The 19,345-nt window shown below is 41.1% G+C and overlaps 1 protein-coding gene and 3 non-coding genes across 4 annotated transcripts; all 4 read right to left on the reverse strand.

The window, feature by feature from the left end:
* Nucleotides 1-4,003: 4,003 nt before the first annotated feature.
* Nucleotides 4,004-17,584, reverse strand: ahcy (adenosylhomocysteinase). The gene is made up of 11 exons (XM_069678418.1): nt 17,494-17,584; nt 14,565-14,755; nt 12,017-12,092; nt 11,228-11,380; nt 9,320-9,432; nt 8,747-8,954; nt 8,571-8,658; nt 8,309-8,426; nt 8,063-8,185; nt 7,881-7,952; nt 4,004-5,171 (listed from the first exon to the last, which is right to left on the reverse strand). The coding sequence occupies exons 1-11, from the start codon at nt 17,519-17,521 to the stop codon at nt 5,040-5,042; spliced, it is 1,302 nt and encodes a 433-aa protein (XP_069534519.1). The 5' UTR covers nt 17,522-17,584; the 3' UTR covers nt 4,004-5,039.
* Nucleotides 10,638-10,772, reverse strand: LOC138606634 (small nucleolar RNA SNORA17). The gene has a single exon (XR_011309360.1). It is a non-coding gene; the product is annotated as a small nucleolar RNA SNORA17 (small nucleolar RNA).
* LOC138606636 (small nucleolar RNA SNORA17) lies at nt 11,458-11,592 on the reverse strand. The gene has a single exon (XR_011309362.1). It is a non-coding gene; the product is annotated as a small nucleolar RNA SNORA17 (small nucleolar RNA).
* On the reverse strand, nt 12,408-12,542 carry LOC138606635 (small nucleolar RNA SNORA17). Its single transcript, XR_011309361.1, has one exon. It is a non-coding gene; the product is annotated as a small nucleolar RNA SNORA17 (small nucleolar RNA).
* Nucleotides 17,585-19,345: the final 1,761 nt, after the last annotated feature.

Consider the following 19,345-nt stretch of genomic DNA (forward strand, 5'->3'; position numbering starts at 1 on the left):
GCACTAGATGTTTGCCTTGAGCAGCTGAAGGCTCTGGACATTGTTGGGTTGTCTGGAAGTGAGTTACTTTCTCACGCGGAGGAGTTCAAGCATCCTGAGATCGACAGACGGTATGGTGCAGGGTCGGCAGTATTCGGGATAAGCGCAGAACTGTCGTTGTGAAATGGGAGCTGACCCTAAAGGCAAAGCGTGGTCTCCACTGAGCTCCTGAGAGCACTTTTTTAAATTGCTCAATGTTGCACTTTATTTACCAGCTCGTCTCCAACTGTGTCGACCTGCAGTTTATTTTTGGGCAGGTACTGTGCAGTGGGTTTATCAGAGCTAGGAAACTGCTGCATGCTGTTTCTGGGAATGGAACAAGATGGTACATTTGCTATAAAAGCCAAAGCTTTGTGAGAGCTGCAAGAGGCCAAAAAGCTTCATAGAGCTTCAAAGTTGGTGATAAAGTCCTTTAATTTTGATACTATGACCAATCCATTTCACATATTGACATTTTTCCTGACACACAGGCTACTTAAATTAGTTCAAAAGCTCTCTGATATTTTCATGGATTTCCTGGAGCTCTTTTTTAATCTTTTTCCTTTGTTTTGGTCTGTTTTATAATGTTGTGCTGTCCCTGGGATGGGGGAAGTCTCCAAATTAATTAAAGCCAGGCTAAAGCCAAACAGATCTCACTGTTGGTTCTGGAAAAGGAAACCTGAACCCTAAAACAGTCTGTCGTCTTTACAATTTAAGAGTAGGAAGGGAGGATGATTCAATGTACAGAGAAGAAGCAGGTCAAAGGATGTGAGCCAGGAAAGTCTCTGAAGGCCCATTGTGCCTCTGGATCATCTGATGTTTATAAAGCTGTTACGAGGTTTTATTTCAACCCTGGATTATTTCTGAAGGTGAAGAACTGAGGTGTCAACATCAGTAAAGTTAGATGACAAATGGCCCTGAAGGCTGCGACCACATTTACAGCTTTCATATTAAGTTCAAAACAAGTGAAACAGAGCGTGGAAGTAAAGTTCCTGCTCTGGTCAGGTTTATATAAACTATTAACTTCTGGTAGGTCAAGGGCGCGTGGTTTATTCCTCACCGCAGTCCACTTCTCTTGTTACATGACACATATGCAGCCTTCTCGCTGTGGTTAGATCGAGCTTCTTTGAACCACAGGTTCATGTAAAAATGAGTAACACCTGGTTGTTCAGTGCATGGAGGTACGAGTGCTGCATTCCTTTCTTGTACATGTTTTATGTTTTACATTAAATTAGTAATGTATTCTTTTTATTATTCTAGGATCCTTACAACTTCAGGCAGACGGCTGCTGATGGAAACCTTCCAGCTGAATCAGGTGCATTTACATCTGTTTGATAGTTTACCCGTTCTTTTCAAATACAAGCCAAAAAGAAAATTAAAGTAAGATTTGTAATTTTATGGTTTATTTAAACATATACTGTATGTTTCATTCATGTTTGGAGGCTGAGCTCACACACCTGATTTGAATGAAATACTCGTTATCAACCAACTGAAGCTGCTCAGGGGATTGATAACGAGCTAAACATTCAAACCAGGTGTGTTAAGTGTGTGGAGAAACCTAAAACATGCAGGAAGGTAGCGCTCCAGGAGCAGGGTTGGCCACCCCTGATGTAGAGCTTAGGGAACAGGCACCGCCACCTGCTGGTGAGGGAGTGTAGTGAAACAAAGGGAAGGAAAATATAGTGGGTACATCCGCCTATTATCCACTTATGGTTTGGCATAGAGAAGTCATTGCCGATCATTTTGTACGTAATTAACTTATTCTGCTACGATTAAACATTCTGAACTAATAATTCTCCTAGAAACGCCACTTATGTTTGATTATTTGGTGGGAATCCGGAGCTTTATGTGATGCCAAGCAGAATGTCATAAATAATAACATTTGTATAAGGGAAGAAAAAAAAGGAGAACATGATTTTTACCAGATTTGGCTACGAGCTCATTTCCATTTAAGCCACAGAGCAGGAGATCAGAAGCAATAAAACACAGCAACATCTATGATCTCATCCGCGAATACAGATGAGCATGCTGATTCAAACAGATGAGCACGCTGATTCAAACAGATGATAGCAGCCTTATCTATCTATTCAAACATAGCTCATCTGTTTAAAGTATTTAGAGTCGTTATAATCTTCATCAGATTGTGAGGGGTCCTTAAATCCCTCCTCTGAGTTTCAACCCAATCAGCCGACTTTCAGAGCGGTTCTGAAAGTGATTTAAAGTACTTACAGTACTTCTGTTTAAGACAGGCTGCTCTCACATCTGGTTCGTGTTTTCTCTGCTAACTCGATTTTTATAATAAAAAAGAAGCTCGGACTGCTGCCTGGAGGACCTGTGAAGTAGGAGATCTTGAAGACCCCCTGCCTGTTTGGAGAGTAAATCCGAGCTGAAGCTTCCTTCTCAGAGGGACTCTACAGAACCAACAAGAGGTTTTTCCTTACAATTCATAAAAGTGTATTTTTACACCACTCCTGGATCTTTACTTTTGGGATTTTTATCGGTCCTGCTGGAGATATTTCACTGAAGATCCTTCCAGGTTCTGCACAAATTTGTTGAAGCGTGTTTAACTGCACATTTACAGATTTCAACAGCCTCACAGCAGACTACAAATTACCGGATTTCCCTCGACATGAGAAAGTGCTCAGTTTTGCTGCTCAATGTTTAAATAAAGTTATATCGTAATTCTTTATAACTGTGCTTCATTCTTGGCAGCGTTTGTTCACTAACTACTTTAATCTGCTCACCTCGCTTCTCTCCAGTTATTTCTCCCCACACACCTTCACCTGCTGTACCAGCACACAGCAGCTCTCTGTATCTCTCTCCTTATATGTCTGCTCTATTTACATCCGTCACGAGCTGCACGTTTTACAACTCTCGTTTTGTATTTTTTCAGCCGCGTTCTCGTTCCCCTGGCCCCTCTCCGTGTCCGACAGGAAAAAGTCTCCCGCTGTAGAGGTCAACCGTGGGTAATGTCGGGGTCAGACGGTGCTGAAATTGTCAGGAAAATGTCAGGAGTGCATGTGTGTCTATCTACATCTGTACGTTTATACCATCTATCTATAGTAGCTTTTTAATTCAAGTTTTATTGACATGAAAGTTTCCAGAACAATTAAATAAAGCAATAAATTACAAATTGATCACTTATTTGGACATTAAAAAACAGAGCTATTACTAATACCACACAACAACATTGACCACGTAAATACGACACTATCTCTTAATGGTATCTTAATCTCCATCTTATCTCATCTCTCCTATATCTCTATCATCTCTTCTCTAATTTATATAAATGTATACCTCTACATTTAAATATTTCACTCCATCTCTCCATTGCATCTCACATTCCTCTCATTTATATATTTCACTCACCATCCTCTCATTCTCTGCCCACATCTCTCATCTCTCTATCATTTACATATTTTTTTATCCTTACACATTCTAGTCTTCATTGTTTCTGTCATATCTCTATTGCATCTACTGACACTCTTCTCATTTAAATAGAAATACGTCTCAATCTGAATGAAGGAGATGCAACGGACAAATACATTTCTTGCTCACTCTGATTTATTTCTCTCTACGCTCTGAAACGTACCTCTCACATTTGTATTTATAACTCTTAAAATATATATTTCTTACAGTCTCAGGTTGATGGTTAAGTAAAGGATGTATTGAAATTACATTTGTAAATTAACCAAAATTATAAAAGCAGAATTTTAGACATCCGTAAATGATGGATTTATATAAAGGACAGCTTCCGGAACCAATCTCTACTTTCAGCTTCCAAATACACCGGGCTTTTTGTGGGGATGCATTTCCATCTTGTGTCATGCGACTTCTTTGGGGCTTGTTTGTTCCCTTGTTTCCAAACTTAAAACTGCATCAGAGCCAGTTGTTATTGTATCTTTAAAAGGATTCCAGCATGTATTTGTCATGTAAATCATAAGAAAATATTCTTTACCACAGCACAATGCAAGAAGAAACAATCCAGAGTCAGCATGTTTTTTTATTTTGACAGTTTCAACATGAATCGTTTCACAAGCAGTGGACTCTGAACTTCAGGCTGTAACCGTTGAGAACCGTCGCCACCTTAAACTGCGCCCTGATTGGCTACAGAGAGAAGTTAGCGGACCTGTCGGGGACGGGGCGACGCACATGTTTTGGCCCTTCATGTCAAATTAAATAATCACAATTAAAAAGAAACTGCAACAGAAAGAGTAAGACTTTTTGTAAATCAGGCGTAAACATGATGCGCTTTGGTGTTTCCTTTGGCAGCAATGACCAGCACGTCACGAGCAGCTCCAGCCTCTCGCACAGTTCAAGTACAGTTTTCATTAAGTGCTAACACAGGGCAGCGTTAGTGCGGAGACACTGGAGGAAGGCTGCTGAACGATAAAAACCGTTTGATTCATTACAGAAGGAAAACTGGCTCTGTCACCGCAGAGAAGAGCTCAGATAGAAAAGCATCGTGAGGGTTTATTTAATCCATAAATGGAGAGGGAATGACAAACAATAAGAGGAATTCTCTTTAAAAAACAGCCACAGTAGCACTTGATGGTGTTTCAGAAGAGCATCGATGAGAAAGAAAGAAGAGGCCGAGGAACGAAGATATTGGTGTGTGTGTGAGCGAAATGAGGGCTGAATAGACCGGGCTGAACAGGAAACTTTAACAACTCTTTGCAGCACCTGAAGCCTCCAAACTAGCATAAAAAGCTAATTTATACAGAAGCTTCGGGTCAATGCCTTTTCCTAGAGCCGGCTCCTTCTGTGTTGCAGATTTTGTTTGATCTCACCTTAGTTTAAACAGAACGAGGCGCCGCTTCCGAACTACGTATTCTTAGTATTTCTATATGGAAAGCCTGTAAAAGGGGGGAAAAACATCCCACAAACTGTCTCTTTGTATCCCTGAAAAGTCGACATTCAGAAGCAAATGGTGCCAAAGTGAAACCCGACCAACCCCACCAAACACCAACACCTTTCATCCACACCTCCTCTTTCTCCTCCTCCTCAGCTGGACAGGGGGCTCAGTAGCGATAGTGGTCTGGTTTGAAGGGCCCCTCGGTGGGCAGACCCAGATACTTGGCCTGCTTGTCTGACAGTTTGGTGAGCTTCACCCCGAGTTTGTCCAGGTGGGCGGCTGCCACCTGCTCATCCAACTATTGAGACAGAGAGAAAAGTTTCCAGTTAGAACAAAGTAAAAACAGCAGTTCTATTCATTTCACAATTCTGCCCACTAGTTTTCTTTTTGCACATTTTAACGTCAGTTTCCTGTGACGTGCTCATATCGTTTTGTCCATCCAACACCAAATCCACAGACTTTTACTTTGCTCACTTAAGACAAAAACAAGCAGCAAATCCTCACGTTGAAGAAGCAAAACTGTTTCTGTAATGTACAGAACAATCTGTAGGGTAGGGTTTAAAAAAGTTTTTCTGATTTGAATGACCCAATATCGATTCATAAATCCCGAGATTGATCTTTAAAAATATGTGTAAAAACGTGTCTGAACTGTCACGTTTCTGAGCACTCCTGAACGCAGCACAACTCAGCACATCCCCTTGAAACACGGCAGTGAGCTGCCCGGACTTGTTTACTGCTCCTACTATGGAAACTTCAGTGATCGCCGACGGACTCTTTTTATCGTGTGTGCGTCCATGATTATGTAAGTTAGTTCTGCGCTGATGTTTCTGTTACTCTCCGTTAGCATCGGCTTTGGCCGCGAGTGTATTTCCGGCATGTTGTTATACAATATGCCTTTCCCCATAACTCTTGTGTGGTTTTGTTCTTCGCGCTGAGATCTCGTAGCCAGGTTGAAGCCCAGTTCGTTTAATCAAAATCATGAGCCTGGAAAAAAGAAACTAGAAAAAAAATGTTCATAAGCTGTCTAATTCCTAAAATTGTTAATATCATGTTGACTGCTGTGTGTTTGTCATGTTAAACAAAAAGTACTTCACAGCTGAACAGAGCACCCTTCGTTTAGGGTGAAGGGATTAAATACAGCGCCGAGCCTTGAGACAAACTCCCCTCACTCCGGAGGCAGGAAACGTGTGTAACCATGGAGTCATTAAAATCAACCCACATTAGGAGGAACACAAACTTCCTTGGTGGCTTTTTCGTGTCTGTAAATATACTTTTCAAACTCATGTTAATGACCTGCTGAGTTTTTACGACCGTCCCTTTCAATATAAACACTTTTCACTCGTTTCTAGACAAGAAAACCACGGGTAATAATACGGAACTTTAATTTATGTCGCTCATCTCATGACGATCATAACACAGCGTTGCACCTGCTCAGTGAGTCAGCATCGGTGCAGACTCACTGGTGGAGGGATTAGCAACCCACTACCACTCCACACTCGGCACTCAATGTGGCAGACACTACACGCAAGCATGCAAACAGAGTGGAAGTGTGCAGGGAGAGGGTTTGAGAAAAGCCCCAGGACTTCATCAACTGTGCTTGTCTACTGTAAGAGGTCAGCCTTTTGTAGACCGTCCATTAATTAGTTGTTGGCGTCGTTCTCTTTCAAAGATATGAACATACAGATTAAAACAAAGATTTTTAAAAAAGGGTCAAGGCGGTTGTTCCAAGATTTGGACGGCCTGCCAGAGAAGAGGCCTTGTTTGACCGTTTCAATCCTTCAAAAGCTGCTTTAGATTTCAAGGTTTCAAAGCTTCCAGTTTAGAAACTTCACCTTATATTCATCCCATAGAAGGGAAGAATTATGCATGGAGGAGGATAAAACAAAACACTTGGAATGCTCTGTGCGTATAACCTCGCTCTTTAAAGCTGCACATCATCTCCTGGCTTTTACGGTTTCTGTCTCTTTAAGCCTCAAAGCACAAAATAAACCTGCAGTCAGTCAGCTCAGGTTAAAAATTCCTGCCTGCCATATGAACCCGTCTGTGATATTAGATTTTCTAGTGCAGCCTGCATATTTAACCTTTAACACAGAAAGTTTAAGACATCGAATCTAACGTTTCCTGCTTCTCTGAGGAACTTGAACACCACACAGATCGTCGGCTAAACAAATAGATACGATACCTCTGTTTTAAGTTGGCAACACCAGCCTAAGTGTGTATTTTAAACATTTTAGCTCCGTCCTCTGGACCTCCTGTGGTATTGCTTTACATAAACACCGCAGCTGACCCCACCAGGTATTAATACTGCATACCTTTGTGAAAAACTTGGTGGTCTTAGATTCTGAATTAATATTAAAGCCATGAAAATCAGAAGGTAAATGCAAGTGGAAATTAATTCTGGCAAGTGAAGTCTGCAAAATGAGTCCCGTTTTCAAAGCTGCCATATACAGATGCTCAGTGACGTACGAGGTCCAGGGATAAAATAAAGTGCGTTATTCATTTGACTCCTTATTTTTCTGTAAATAGTTCTCTCTCTCGTTATTTAATGGCGGTTAGCAAACAGCTTTCAGATGCATGATCTTGGTTGTAATGCGGGAGTAGCGCATTACAACCAGGCACCGGTAAAAACAATGGGTTTTTATGACTTATTTCAGAGAGAGGACAGTGGATAGTAGCGGAAACGGGGGACGAGAGAGTGGGGACGACACGCCGCAAAGGGCCGAGGTGCGGGAGTTGAACCCGGGGCCGCTGCATCAAGGACTACAGCCTCTGCACATGGTCGCCGATTCAACCTCTCGGCCAAACTGGCATCGAAAAAATATATTTTTAAGATGAGATAATATTTGCATGAACTCTTCGATTTGTTTTAAATTAATGACTATTTGAAATTCGTGACCCATCCCTGTTAGACAACAAGCTATATATTTTCCAATCATGTCCAAGATCACTGAATTCTGTCCAAGTGATAAACCTATGAAATAAGCAGCATTATGCGGAGGCTTCTCACCTTCTTGGGCAAGAAGTAGACTCCGATGGGGTATTTGTCTGTGTTCTTCCACAACTCGATCTGAGCCAGAACCTGCAGGAAGAAGAGGCAGTTAGACAGAGTTTAATAAAGCAGACTGGAAGCAGCTACAGTGTATGTCAACATGTCAAGGCCCCTAGCTTGAAAATCTCGTCTCATAGTACCTGGTTGGTGAAGGAGTTGCTCATGACAAAGGATGGATGTCCCATGGCGCAGCCCAGGTTGACCAGTCTGCCTTCAGCCAGGACGATGATGTGACGACCGTTCTTCAACAGGAAGCGATCCACCTGAGGAGGAGAAGGATTGAAGACGAATAAACTACGAGAACAGACACCAAACTAAAAATAAACCTGGAGCTGTAAACTTCCTGCTGTATAAAATAACAAATATCAGTCTGCCAGTTTTCCTACCTGAGGCTTGATGTTGATTTTCTCTGCGGCGTTCTTGGTGAGCCAGCTCATGTCGATCTCGCAGTCGAAGTGTCCGATGTTGCAGACGATGGCGTCGTCCTTCATGTGCTCAAAGTGACTGAAAATAGACCAAAATGCAACTTGTTACCGTGCAAAAGCAGCAGTCAAAGAAGTATGCAAATCTTCTTCAACTCATGAAAATAGACAAACATTTCCTCTTTAGACCAGTTGTAGCAGAAACATCTGATTTAGTCACACTTACTGTCCCACGATGATGTCCTCACAGCCGGTGGTGGTGACGAAGATGTTTCCTTCCTTACAAGCCTCGTCCATGGTGGTAACCTCGTAACCTACAACCAATCACAGAGGAGGAGAGGAGTTTATAATGTGGACCAACAGTTTGAAGTCTCAAGATTAGATTCACCTCCCATCACCTACCCTCCATGGCGGCCTGCAGGGCGTTGATGGGATCAATCTCTGTGACGATGACGCGAGCTCCGAACCCACGCAGAGCCTGGACGCAGCCTTTACCTACGTCACCGTAGCCGGCAACCACGGCGACTTTACCGGCAATCATCACGTCAGTGGCTCTCTTGATGCCGTCGATCAGACTCTCCCTGCAACCGTACAGGTTGTCAAACTTGCTCTGCACGAGGAGAGAGAATTAAATTATGTTAATTCAAGCTTTTTTTGGAAAGAAAAGTGCACATCCAGGTGGCAGATTTATCCATACATTTGCACAAGTCTGTTTCCTTTTGGATCAGAGCTAGTCAATATGACTGAATTCTATATGATCTTTTGAAGTGAAATACTGACTACAATAATTATACAGTTTGTTTTTAAGGTTTTCTGCAACCTGTATAACTCTGGCTCTAATTCCTGTAGCACATGTTTATGGTGGTTTTAACCAGTATTCCTTGATTAATGAATGGTTAAATTAATGATTTATTATACATTTCTGTCGACCCTCATCTCCTTTAATTCACACTAAAAAAGGTGGAGGCATGTTACCTTTGTGACGGAGTCGTTGACGTTGATGGCGGGCATTTTCAGCTCGCCCTTCTTCAGCATCTTGTACAGGTTGTGGACGCCGGTGGTTGTCTCCTCGGACACTCCACGGATACCTGGAAAAACAGGCGCGTTCAATAATTCAATATTTACTAATACACTTTAGTCACTGTATTTTTGATAGAAAGGCAAGAACTGTGCATGTCTCTTCGGCAGCGTTTCCCACCATGAACCTGTACTAGTAACTGTATGCATGAAGCAAAGGTTAGTTGCGGAGATACTATCATTGACCTCTAGAGAAGCATATTTCACAGGGCAATGTAAGTCCAGGCTTTCTATAGGTTTCAACAAGTTAAATTAAAGACTTTTAAAAGACCATTTTAAAGCCATTGTGAATGCATTTGGGCGAGAATCCCTAAGTTTCTAATTCACTTTTTCTTGCAGAAGACGCAGCAGGCTTTAAATGTATTATTTTAAACAGGCTTTGAGCAAACTTTGCAGGTGCTCGATTTTGCTGAACATGCTGTGGAAGGTTGGTTTCGTTTTGTAACAGCACGTCAAATACAATTTTCCCTAAAAACATGGTTTAAGTGAGACTTAAGTTATCACAACTAGGGCTGTTGCAGTACTACATTTTTCTAACCACAGTTAAACACTAACGCCCCCTTGTGGTTCAGTGGTTAATCACAATGTTGTTTAAGAGACTGAGAAGACACATTGGTTATCGTTTTTTCAAAACTACCATCTGTAAAGACAACACAAGCAGCAGAGTCCTTCCCGTCCCTCCTGTCACACTGTGGTGTAAATATATTTATCCGTCATCCTGATCAACCGACGGTTAGAGACTCCTTGCGTGCGTGCTGTGGTTCCACATGCACGTATTGCAACTAATAGCTTCTTCCTCCCAAGGCTATGCATATCGTCCTTTTTACTTTCTTTCTCGGACAAAGGGTCAGCTTTACTTTACTTTTTCTTTCACTCTCTTGGGGTCGACAGAGAAGTGCTGCTTCTGCGCTTTTTGTTCTGCAAACTTGAACCCTGACAGCATTCAGGTCCTACCGTTTTCTCAGCCACAGCGACCAGTAAATGTGACGTGTGGCGTTTAAGTGAAGGAGGAAAAAAAAAAAGATGCTTCGCTACTAATATTGGACCTTTTATTTTTTACAAAGTTTTCACATTTTGTTTCAGTTAAACTTTTGAACCTGGAATTTTAAGTAGCCAAGCTATAGTTCTATGATAAACTTCAGGTTATTGAATGTTAGACAAAATGCTGGGGGAAACAATCCTACTTTCTATATGTAAACACATCGTAATATATTGAACTGTCGGTGGAAGTATCACTCCGAGTCCTCTATGAGTTGTAGAGTCTCAGTGCAGACCACCACCGTTCTCTCTCTGCCACCTTATGACACAGCTGCAACACAGACGGTTGGGCTGCAACGCCTCAAGGGGCAAATAAACAACCAATGCCATTATTGCTTAAACATGCAATAATATGATCAGTAACTGGTGAGAAATATCTTGTATTCTTTGTGCCTTTCTAATCTACTTTTTGTTAAATCAGACTCAGAATTTGTCAGAACACTGCCGCCACCTTGTGTCCTAAACTGTGCACTGAATGCAAAGACGTTTTGTGGTTTAAACTAGTTTCCTGCAGCAGCAACTTCAGAGTGAGAACAAGCCAAAATGTTGTCTTCTTAACAGTCAATAGTGAAACTTAACCTGCACTAAGATCCTGTGATCTCTCAGAGAGAACTGCCACGCAGATTGTCATTTCTACGAGCAACGATTGAGGAACATGCAACAGCTTCAGGGCAGGAAACTCAAAACACTTGGAGGGATTAGATCTGAAGACTTTTTCTAGGCTGAACTATAACAAGAAAAAAACGGCGTGCATGCAAACCCACCCACCTGCCAGCAGTTTGGGATACTTGGTGTGGACCAGGTTGGTGAGGTCTCCTCCGTCGTCCAGGATCATGTTGAGGGGCTTATCGTCTTTGAAGTACAGAGTCTGCTCGATGCACCAGACATACTCCTCATCCGTCTCACCTTTCCACGCATACACTGCAAATTAAGAGAGCCAGATTAAATACTCTGCTTTCTAACAGACAGGTGAAATCCCACACACAGGCAGTAGTTAGATTGTTGATGGAAGTATCACTCCGAGTCCTCTATGTGTTGTAGAGTCTCAGTGCAGACCACCACCGTTCACTCTCTGCCACCTTATGACACAGCTGCAACACGGACGGTTGGGCTGCAACGCCTCAAGGGGCATATAATCATCTTTTAATAAGACAGGTCTAATGCAAGGTGGAGCATGCACCGTGCAAGTTCTGATATGCAAGTACATGTTCACGGGTGAGTCTACGTCAATTACGGCTAATATAACGAGTTGAGATGAAGCTACTGCACATGCATTCAGTTCTACAGTGATGCAGATTTGATGAAAAGAAAGTACAGGTGCGTTTGTTACTTGACAGACGTGCACAGTTTCAGTGATGGATCTACACACGGTTTTATAAATCCATCTTGGTAGGGAGAGAAGACCAAAAGGAGAGAAACATATGTGTTTTTGTCCAGGTATTTTAGTCTGTAAAGTTTGTACGCAGTCTTTAGGCACTCTGTAATCTGCACAAGTTATAAAAATAACATGGTCACATTTGTGCACGTTTTCGAAACAGAGGTGTGTGTGTGTTTTACCTGGAACACCAGTTTTGGCGATAGCAGCAGCAGCGTGATCCTGAGTGGAGAAGATGTTGCAGCTCGACCACTGAACCTGAGGAGGGAGAGAGAGGGAGTTTAGTTTCATTCAAAACCCGACTTTCCCTTTTATTTGACTTATGTGAATTTATTTGCCAATATTGTTAAATTCACTGGTAGCACTGATATAATGCAACCCCAAACAAATGTATGAACAAATGTATACTGGTCACAACACGTTTAAGAGAGATTCAAGTTAATAGAACTTAAGTATAGTTATCCTCATTAACCAAGTACATAACCAAGACAATATCAGGCCTAAAATGTATTTAATCAGACCTGCAGAAAGCCTGCATTAGATATATAAAAACAACTATAATTTGTGTGTATAACTGTTGGTGGAAGTATCACTCCGAGTCCTCTATGAGTTGTAGAGTCTCAGTGCAGACCACCACCGTTCTCTCTCTGCCACCTTATGACACAGCTGCAACACAGACGGTTGGGCTGCAACGCCTCAAGGGGCAAATAACCAATGCCATTATTGCTTAAACATGCAATAATATGATCAGTAACTTGTGAGAAATATCTTGTATTCTTTCTAATCTACTTTATGTTAAATCAGACAGGCTGCATGACCCCAGTTTTTGTCAGAACACTGCCGCCACCTTGTGTCCTAAATTGTGCACTAAATGCCAAGACATCTTGTGGTTAAAACTAGTTTCCAGAAGTCTTCTTAGGCTTTGCGAAACACTGACGCACAATTGACCATTTTCTCACATTGTATAGACCCAAAAACTCACTAAATGATTAAAACAATAACATAATGATTATTGGTAAGGTTCAGTACTTCAGTAAATTTATTAGGTTACTTTGATTATAAACTAACTGAACTAACAATTCAATTATGAGGTTTGAACACAGCTGCTGCCATCTAGTGTCCAAAACTTTCTACTGCAGCTGGAAAGAACTTCAAATCTGTCCACCTGTATGTAAAGTTGGGTTCACGGTCATCAGGTCAGGTAAAGTCCATTTCAACTGAAGTTGCATTTAAACACTGATCATTTAAAAGTGACCTTTAGGAAGTTAAGACATAAAGAACCATCTTTTGAAGCTAAAAGCCACATCTGCAAGTAACACATGAACCCACCACAGCTGGGAGAGAAGTATAAATCAATCAGGGTAAAAAAAATCCCCAGACAGAGAGCAGGTTATTTATTCTGTTGGTTCTCAGGGTTCATGTTCCTGCAGGACTAAACCAGTCTCGGTGGGAGAGATAAAAACCAACATGATAACAGGACACATGACCTTGAGGCGGACAGAGGGAGAGAAAATCCCAGGCGCACTCAGACGGCTTGTTCCAGTAAATGGGTAAATAAATTTGGACCCTCTGTGTGTAACAGCTCTAGTGCACTTAAGCGAAAAGCAGAAGATGATGTTCTGATGCCTGGTCCATCTCCCAAATCCAGAGTACAATAATTAAATTCCAGTGTGATAAATAAACCTAACATTTACTAGAACCCTGAATAGCATTTCTACTGCACCCTTAAGGCCTCAAACTGACTTTCTGCTAATGCTGCCAAAGGTTACACTCTCTGCAAGCTTCAAACACTTCTTGAAATCTGTGCCAGTTGCAGCCATAATAAATCCATGGTGGAAGCACCACAGAGTGCTATGTAGTTTACTGTTTTCTAGCGGTGTAGGGGAATTTATTGATAGAGAGAAGTTGATGTTTTACTGGGGCGAATAAATTATGGTTTATTCTGCATATTTCTCTGGTTTCAAATGTCACAGCCCAACAACCGTTTTACTGGCACCTAGCGCTCATGCTTTCTTCTTCTCTTGTTATTTAATGGCGGTTAGCAAACAGCTTCCAGATGACCTACAGGTGCCGGTAAAAACAATGGAAAAAATGTATTTGAAGATGAGATAATAGTCGCATGAACTCTTCAACTTTTTATAAATAAATGACTATTCGAAATTCATGACCCATCCTTAGCATCTATTGGCCTGTACATTGCACAAACTACGATGCATCTTAAGAAAACCAAAAGATAAAGACTAACTGCTGGTGTTTCGTCTCCTAGAAAAGTTTAACTGGACTCAGTTCCACCAACATCTTTTGGTTTTGTATTTCTGAGAGGAAACAAAGTCCAATCTCACAGGTGTACAAGAAAAGTAGGATGAGCCGTTTTGGTTTTGCGGATGTGTAAATGTCCCCCTGGATAACTTCTCTTTTGATATTTCCAGGTCATTAACACAAGTTTCTTACATACATACATAATGTAGGAATAGGGATTCAAAATAATCTAACAAATCTATCATCAAATCCAGTCATTTTTTGTCTTCAAATCTATCCGAACCCTAATTTCTGAAATACACCTCTTTCAATTTACACTCTACATTAATTTACGTCTCACACCAAGTCCTCCTGCAGTTGCAGCTGGCACATTACATGTCACCCTCGTATAAAAGAAATGTTTCTAAAAGGCCATAATCAGTGAACGCTCTCCTGTAGACTAAATATTAACTAGCAGCTGGTAAAGGTCACCTCAGCTCCGAGGGCGGTGAGGGTCTCGATGAGCACGGCAGTCTGCAGGGTCATGTGGAGGCAGCCGGCGATGCGTGCGCCCTTCAGAGGCTTCGACTGACTGTACATTTCCCTCATCTTCATCAGACCGGGCATCTCGTTCTCTGCGATGTCGATGGCCTTGCGTCCCCATTCGGCCAGGCTGATGTCAGCTGGAGACAGAGAGGATAGTAATTATTACAAACGTATTCCTGCAAAGCTTCTTGATCCTTCATCAGGTTTTTCGTCTTAAGCTCAGACTCAGTTCCTGTAACCTTTTTAAAACTACCATGTTTGTATATCAAATTGGATTTTTTTCTAAACCTCAGACGTTTAACATATCAGTAACAGCCTCCTCCAGATGATAGTCAAATATGGTCTACAACCTCAAGATTTCAAGATTTGCTGGAGACTTGGAGCAAATGTCAGGATGTCGTGCAAGACAGTTAAGATTTATATCTATCAGGATCAGGATGTAGTCCTTGCAAATCTCCTGCAGTTCCAGTACAGGAGTCTAAATAAGACATAAATGTTATATATCTGCTAATGCTTATACTGATGAATGAAAGCATTTTGTTGCTGTACTGGAAATGAACCCAACCACAGCTGGCTGCACAGTCCGTCCATTCATTCATTTGCAGACTGCTGCTGCTGTACATGTGTAGTTTAAGCTATAAGAAAGTGAAGGGCATGAGCACTCAATGGATGCAAGAGGGATTAAGTGGGATTTTGCTATTAAAACATGAAACTGGAAGACCGGTTAAACTGGAAAATGACCCCGAAGAATACATGTTTCACAATCATTGCAGTTTAATCGTGACCGAGCCGCAAAGCAATAACATCAATCACCAATTTCCTGCCGAGGCAAGCCAAGAAGGAAAAATGCTCTATGTGGAGATTGCTTCACATCATGGTGCGTTCTGTGCACTCTGTTCTATATTGCATCCTCTACAATGCTGCAGGTAAACCTAAGGACACAGGATGAAAGTCTCAAAGTACAACCATCCACCAACATCTCTATTACAGAACCTGCAGCCTGTGCAAACACACCTCAGCAGGGATATCTGCTCTGAACCAGCACTAGGCTGAATGATCCTGACAGAGGATTAGGAAATTCACACTGACGTCAAACTAGCTACTCAGCTGAAATGTTGCTCAGTTAAGTTAACAACTATCATTTGATGGATGGTTCAAATCAAAGAAACTATAAACAGGGCAGTATTAGCTTATCCATCAACATAGGTCAGTTACGTTTTAAGCGAATGTGTAAGATAAAGGAGGATTATTGGGAGTAATAGATCATAATCATACGCATGTTTTCATTTGTGTTGAACCCCCTGAAAGGTTTTCTTGTCCTCAGACTGAGCTCTTTATATCTCCATCTTTTCCGAGCAACATTGCACCGCCATGCTTTCTACAGTGGCCAAGAATGGACAAACCAATCACTTGTTTTAGAGGCATTTTGCAATCACTGTAGGTTCTCCAACACATTTGGAAGAGGAGGGTGAGGGGAGCCACTTTCAAACTATGCATGCAGGTAGAACTTAAAAACCTTTCATACTCTGTTCAACCCAAACTTTGAGTTTCACGCAGACAACTTCAGCATTACTGATAATTGGACAAACACAAAAAACACAACTTATTTCATATTCTTTAAGTCAGAAATGTCCCAAAAATGGACCATAGCAAAAACATATATAAACTTGTATTGATTATTTGCTCCTGTGACCTGTGTTGCACTGAAAAAGCATCAGAGATTTAGAAGAGGAAGATTTGCATTTTAATGACCCAGGCAAGATGCAGGTATTGTTAAACGCAAAACGCTGCACTGATTGACTGTTTGTAGTAAATAAGTGATATTGCATCAATTAACATGCCAGACTTGGCAGAGGCAGTTCCTGAGTTGAACTCTCTACACTTCAATGGAGAGCGTTTAGACTTTGACCCAGAGCTATCTGTTCGCAGGACATTGTGTAACTTCTTCTGCTTTGAACCAGCTGCTTCACACTGCAGAGCAGCACGTGAACAATCGGTAAATAAGGACATACATTTTCAATAAAGAAACTTCTGCATTTCTTGCTTTTTCAACTACGTGCAATTTATATTTTTATTGCAACGAGCATTTTAAATAAAGCGGCACCTTATTAATCTATTTCCATTATGTCTCTCAGGAGACGCGTCACTTTATGCAATGAAAAAACGCTTTTTATGTATTTTTTAACATTAAAAAACCCCCCAAAACTCTGATAAGCTTTCGCACGGGGACACCACGTGTAGTCCGTGCATTACTACGATACCCAAGTTGCATACAGTGCAGCTCTGTGTCTGCCTGCTCCTGTCACTCATGCCTACACCTGTTGCGAGGCATCATAGGAATTGTAGTTTACAAGCACAGTCCGTGTTGGAGAGCAAAACGCCTCCGGATAGTAAAAAACTACAACATCCAGAGGCTGTTGGCGACTCTGTTGGGAAAGAAGCCCATGCTCGGCGCTAGTCTGACTGTTACATGTCGATTCATTCTCAGATTTAAACAAATCTACCAGTTTAGAAAAATGAATATTTAATTTACTTTAGTAGCAAGCTAAAGACATTGCAACAGATAAACATGTTTTTAAAAAACAGTAAAAACACCATACAATTTAACGCTACGACATGCTAGCAAGTTTACCTAGCAATAACGAAGTAAAGAAAAAGCTATAAACGTTGAAATTATTCACCAACATATCTCTGACATGCATCTTCAATTGTTTGTGTCGTTGTGTGATTAGCTTTATGGCTAAATATGGCTAACAGAGAGCCGTTACTCAACACACAATGAACTTAACAGCATGCTAATTAGCTACCGAACGCCAACCAATGTCGCGAAACCTGTCTTGCTAGCACGTGGGAAAAGATGAATATAGCAACTGACCAACTTTGAAGGAAAGTTTCTCAGACATGGTTGTTTCCTTGTGTTTTGTTCCGGGGAGGTTGAGTGTAGCGGCAGCCTAGCCGACGGACAGAGGCAGAGAGGGAGGGACAGACACATGACGGCTCGCTTTTTATGTTCCAGGACTCATTCAAACCAGTTTACATGAGAGGGCGGTTCATACGCGGGTCTAATCTGGATTCCTATTGGCTGCGGCAGCTCCCGCCCCGCGTATAAGTGATTTGATTGGATAACAGTTGATGTTAGACAGCCGGCCAATGATAGCTTGAGGTGCAGTTTGGGTGGGGCGTAAGTGTTTGGAACAAGTTGAGTCTGGACTCAGTGAGCAAATAGTAATAGTGTAACCGTGCTATTCTATTCTATAACACTGAGTAGAAATATAAAGTACTGTAGGTTACACAATCATTTACAACACTGCAGTACTTTCCTTCAATAAACCGAACTACATTAGGTAGAATTTGTATTCAACTGGACTACAGTTCATTATAACATAATGTTCCCAAATAGGCAAACCACGCCCCAAATGTCCACAGAGTTTAAATGCTAATTGCTTTGTGAATTGATGAATTACTTATATCAAGTGTGCATACAGGCCACGTAGTCTAATTTCACCATGTGAACCAAGAAATACAGTTTAACACAGGCATACTTGTTTGTATGTGAGTGTCTGTTGAATGATATTGTAAGTAGTCTGCTTTGTGCAAAGTGTTTATTGGGGAGTGGCTGGGGGATTCAACAGCAAATATTTCGTCACTTGGGCCACAAACAGATTCATTATAAGGTAAAAAAGAAAAAAAGGACCATGACATACGAGCGTGGCTGGAAAATCTTCATAAACACTTTAAAACAGCCTGTTTTGAACTGCTTGAAATTATAAAATAAAAAGCCAAATTATTAAAATAAAAACCAGAACATTTCAGAATGCACAAATAATACTTAGTGCATCGATGTGTTCAAAACAGTGGACGCAAGATTGACCGCTTTAAACTAATGCGAACATCATACTTCATTTATATATTTTATACATACACATATGAAGCAATATGGATAGGAATACAACATTAAAAACATATATTATACCGTGTGTGTGTGTGTGTGTGTGTGTGTGTGCGCATGCGTGCGTGTGTACTAAGAATAGCCATTACCCAACCTTACCTCTAACCCCGGCCTTGGCCTTTGCTCCAGAATTTCCTCAATACTGGACTTCGTCTTGGTCTCACTGCGGGTGAAGATCCTCATACACATTCTTTCACAGCTGCATGTTATTTTACATTTTGATTGGGAATCAACTGATTTATATAGTTTATATAAAGTATATTGGAGAAAGAGGATTAAGTTGTTTGGTGACATTTGTGTGCACAAAAGAGGAAATGTTTGAGTGCCAAAACTCGAAAGTATTATCTGTGATTAATTTTCCGAAAAAGAACATTTTACTATTTACTTAAAACTATCCGTGCTTGCCAAAGTGTACCAAAAACAGCTGAAATATGATACAGACTTAAACGTGCAAACTAAGCAGCTGCAAACAAGTGAACATGTCGCTACTTTAAAAAAGGATACAATTTTAATAAACTGAACTGCTTTTACTCAAATAAACATACAGGTACCAGTCTTTTTAAACCTTTGAATGTTTGCTTATTTCTTCTTAATGATTTCAGTTCTTTTCTACGGAAGCCCTGGGCGGACATGCATCCATATATTTTATTAACTCAATTTTCCCGTGATAACGAGTAATTTCTGGTTGTTTTTTTGAGATCTTAACTTATTTATCTTGTAATCTCGAGATAACAAAGCTGGTTTTCTCATAATAATGGGGTAACTTTCTGTCGATCTA

This window comes from Semicossyphus pulcher, unplaced genomic scaffold, assembly GCF_022749685.1.
Source record: "Semicossyphus pulcher isolate SPU_LCO1_2020_fin unplaced genomic scaffold, fSemPul1.0.p SCAF_3, whole genome shotgun sequence".
Classification (NCBI taxonomy): Eukaryota; Metazoa; Chordata; class Actinopteri; order Labriformes; family Labridae; genus Semicossyphus; species Semicossyphus pulcher.

What these genes read in the sequence shown, in the direction of transcription:
- ahcy (XM_069678418.1), bottom strand. Translation starts at nt 17,521, where the DNA reads ATGTCTGAGAAACTTTCCTTCAAAGTTG. An exon ending in TCAACGACTCCGTCACAAAG is followed by an intron (nt 8,955 to 9,319) that starts GTAACATGCCTC and finishes CTCCTCGTGCAG; the next exon opens with AGCAAGTTTGACAACCTGTA. An exon ending in AAATCAACATCAAGCCTCAG is followed by an intron (nt 8,186 to 8,308) that starts GTAGGAAAACTG and finishes TCTCCTCCTCAG; the next exon opens with GTGGATCGCTTCCTGTTGAA.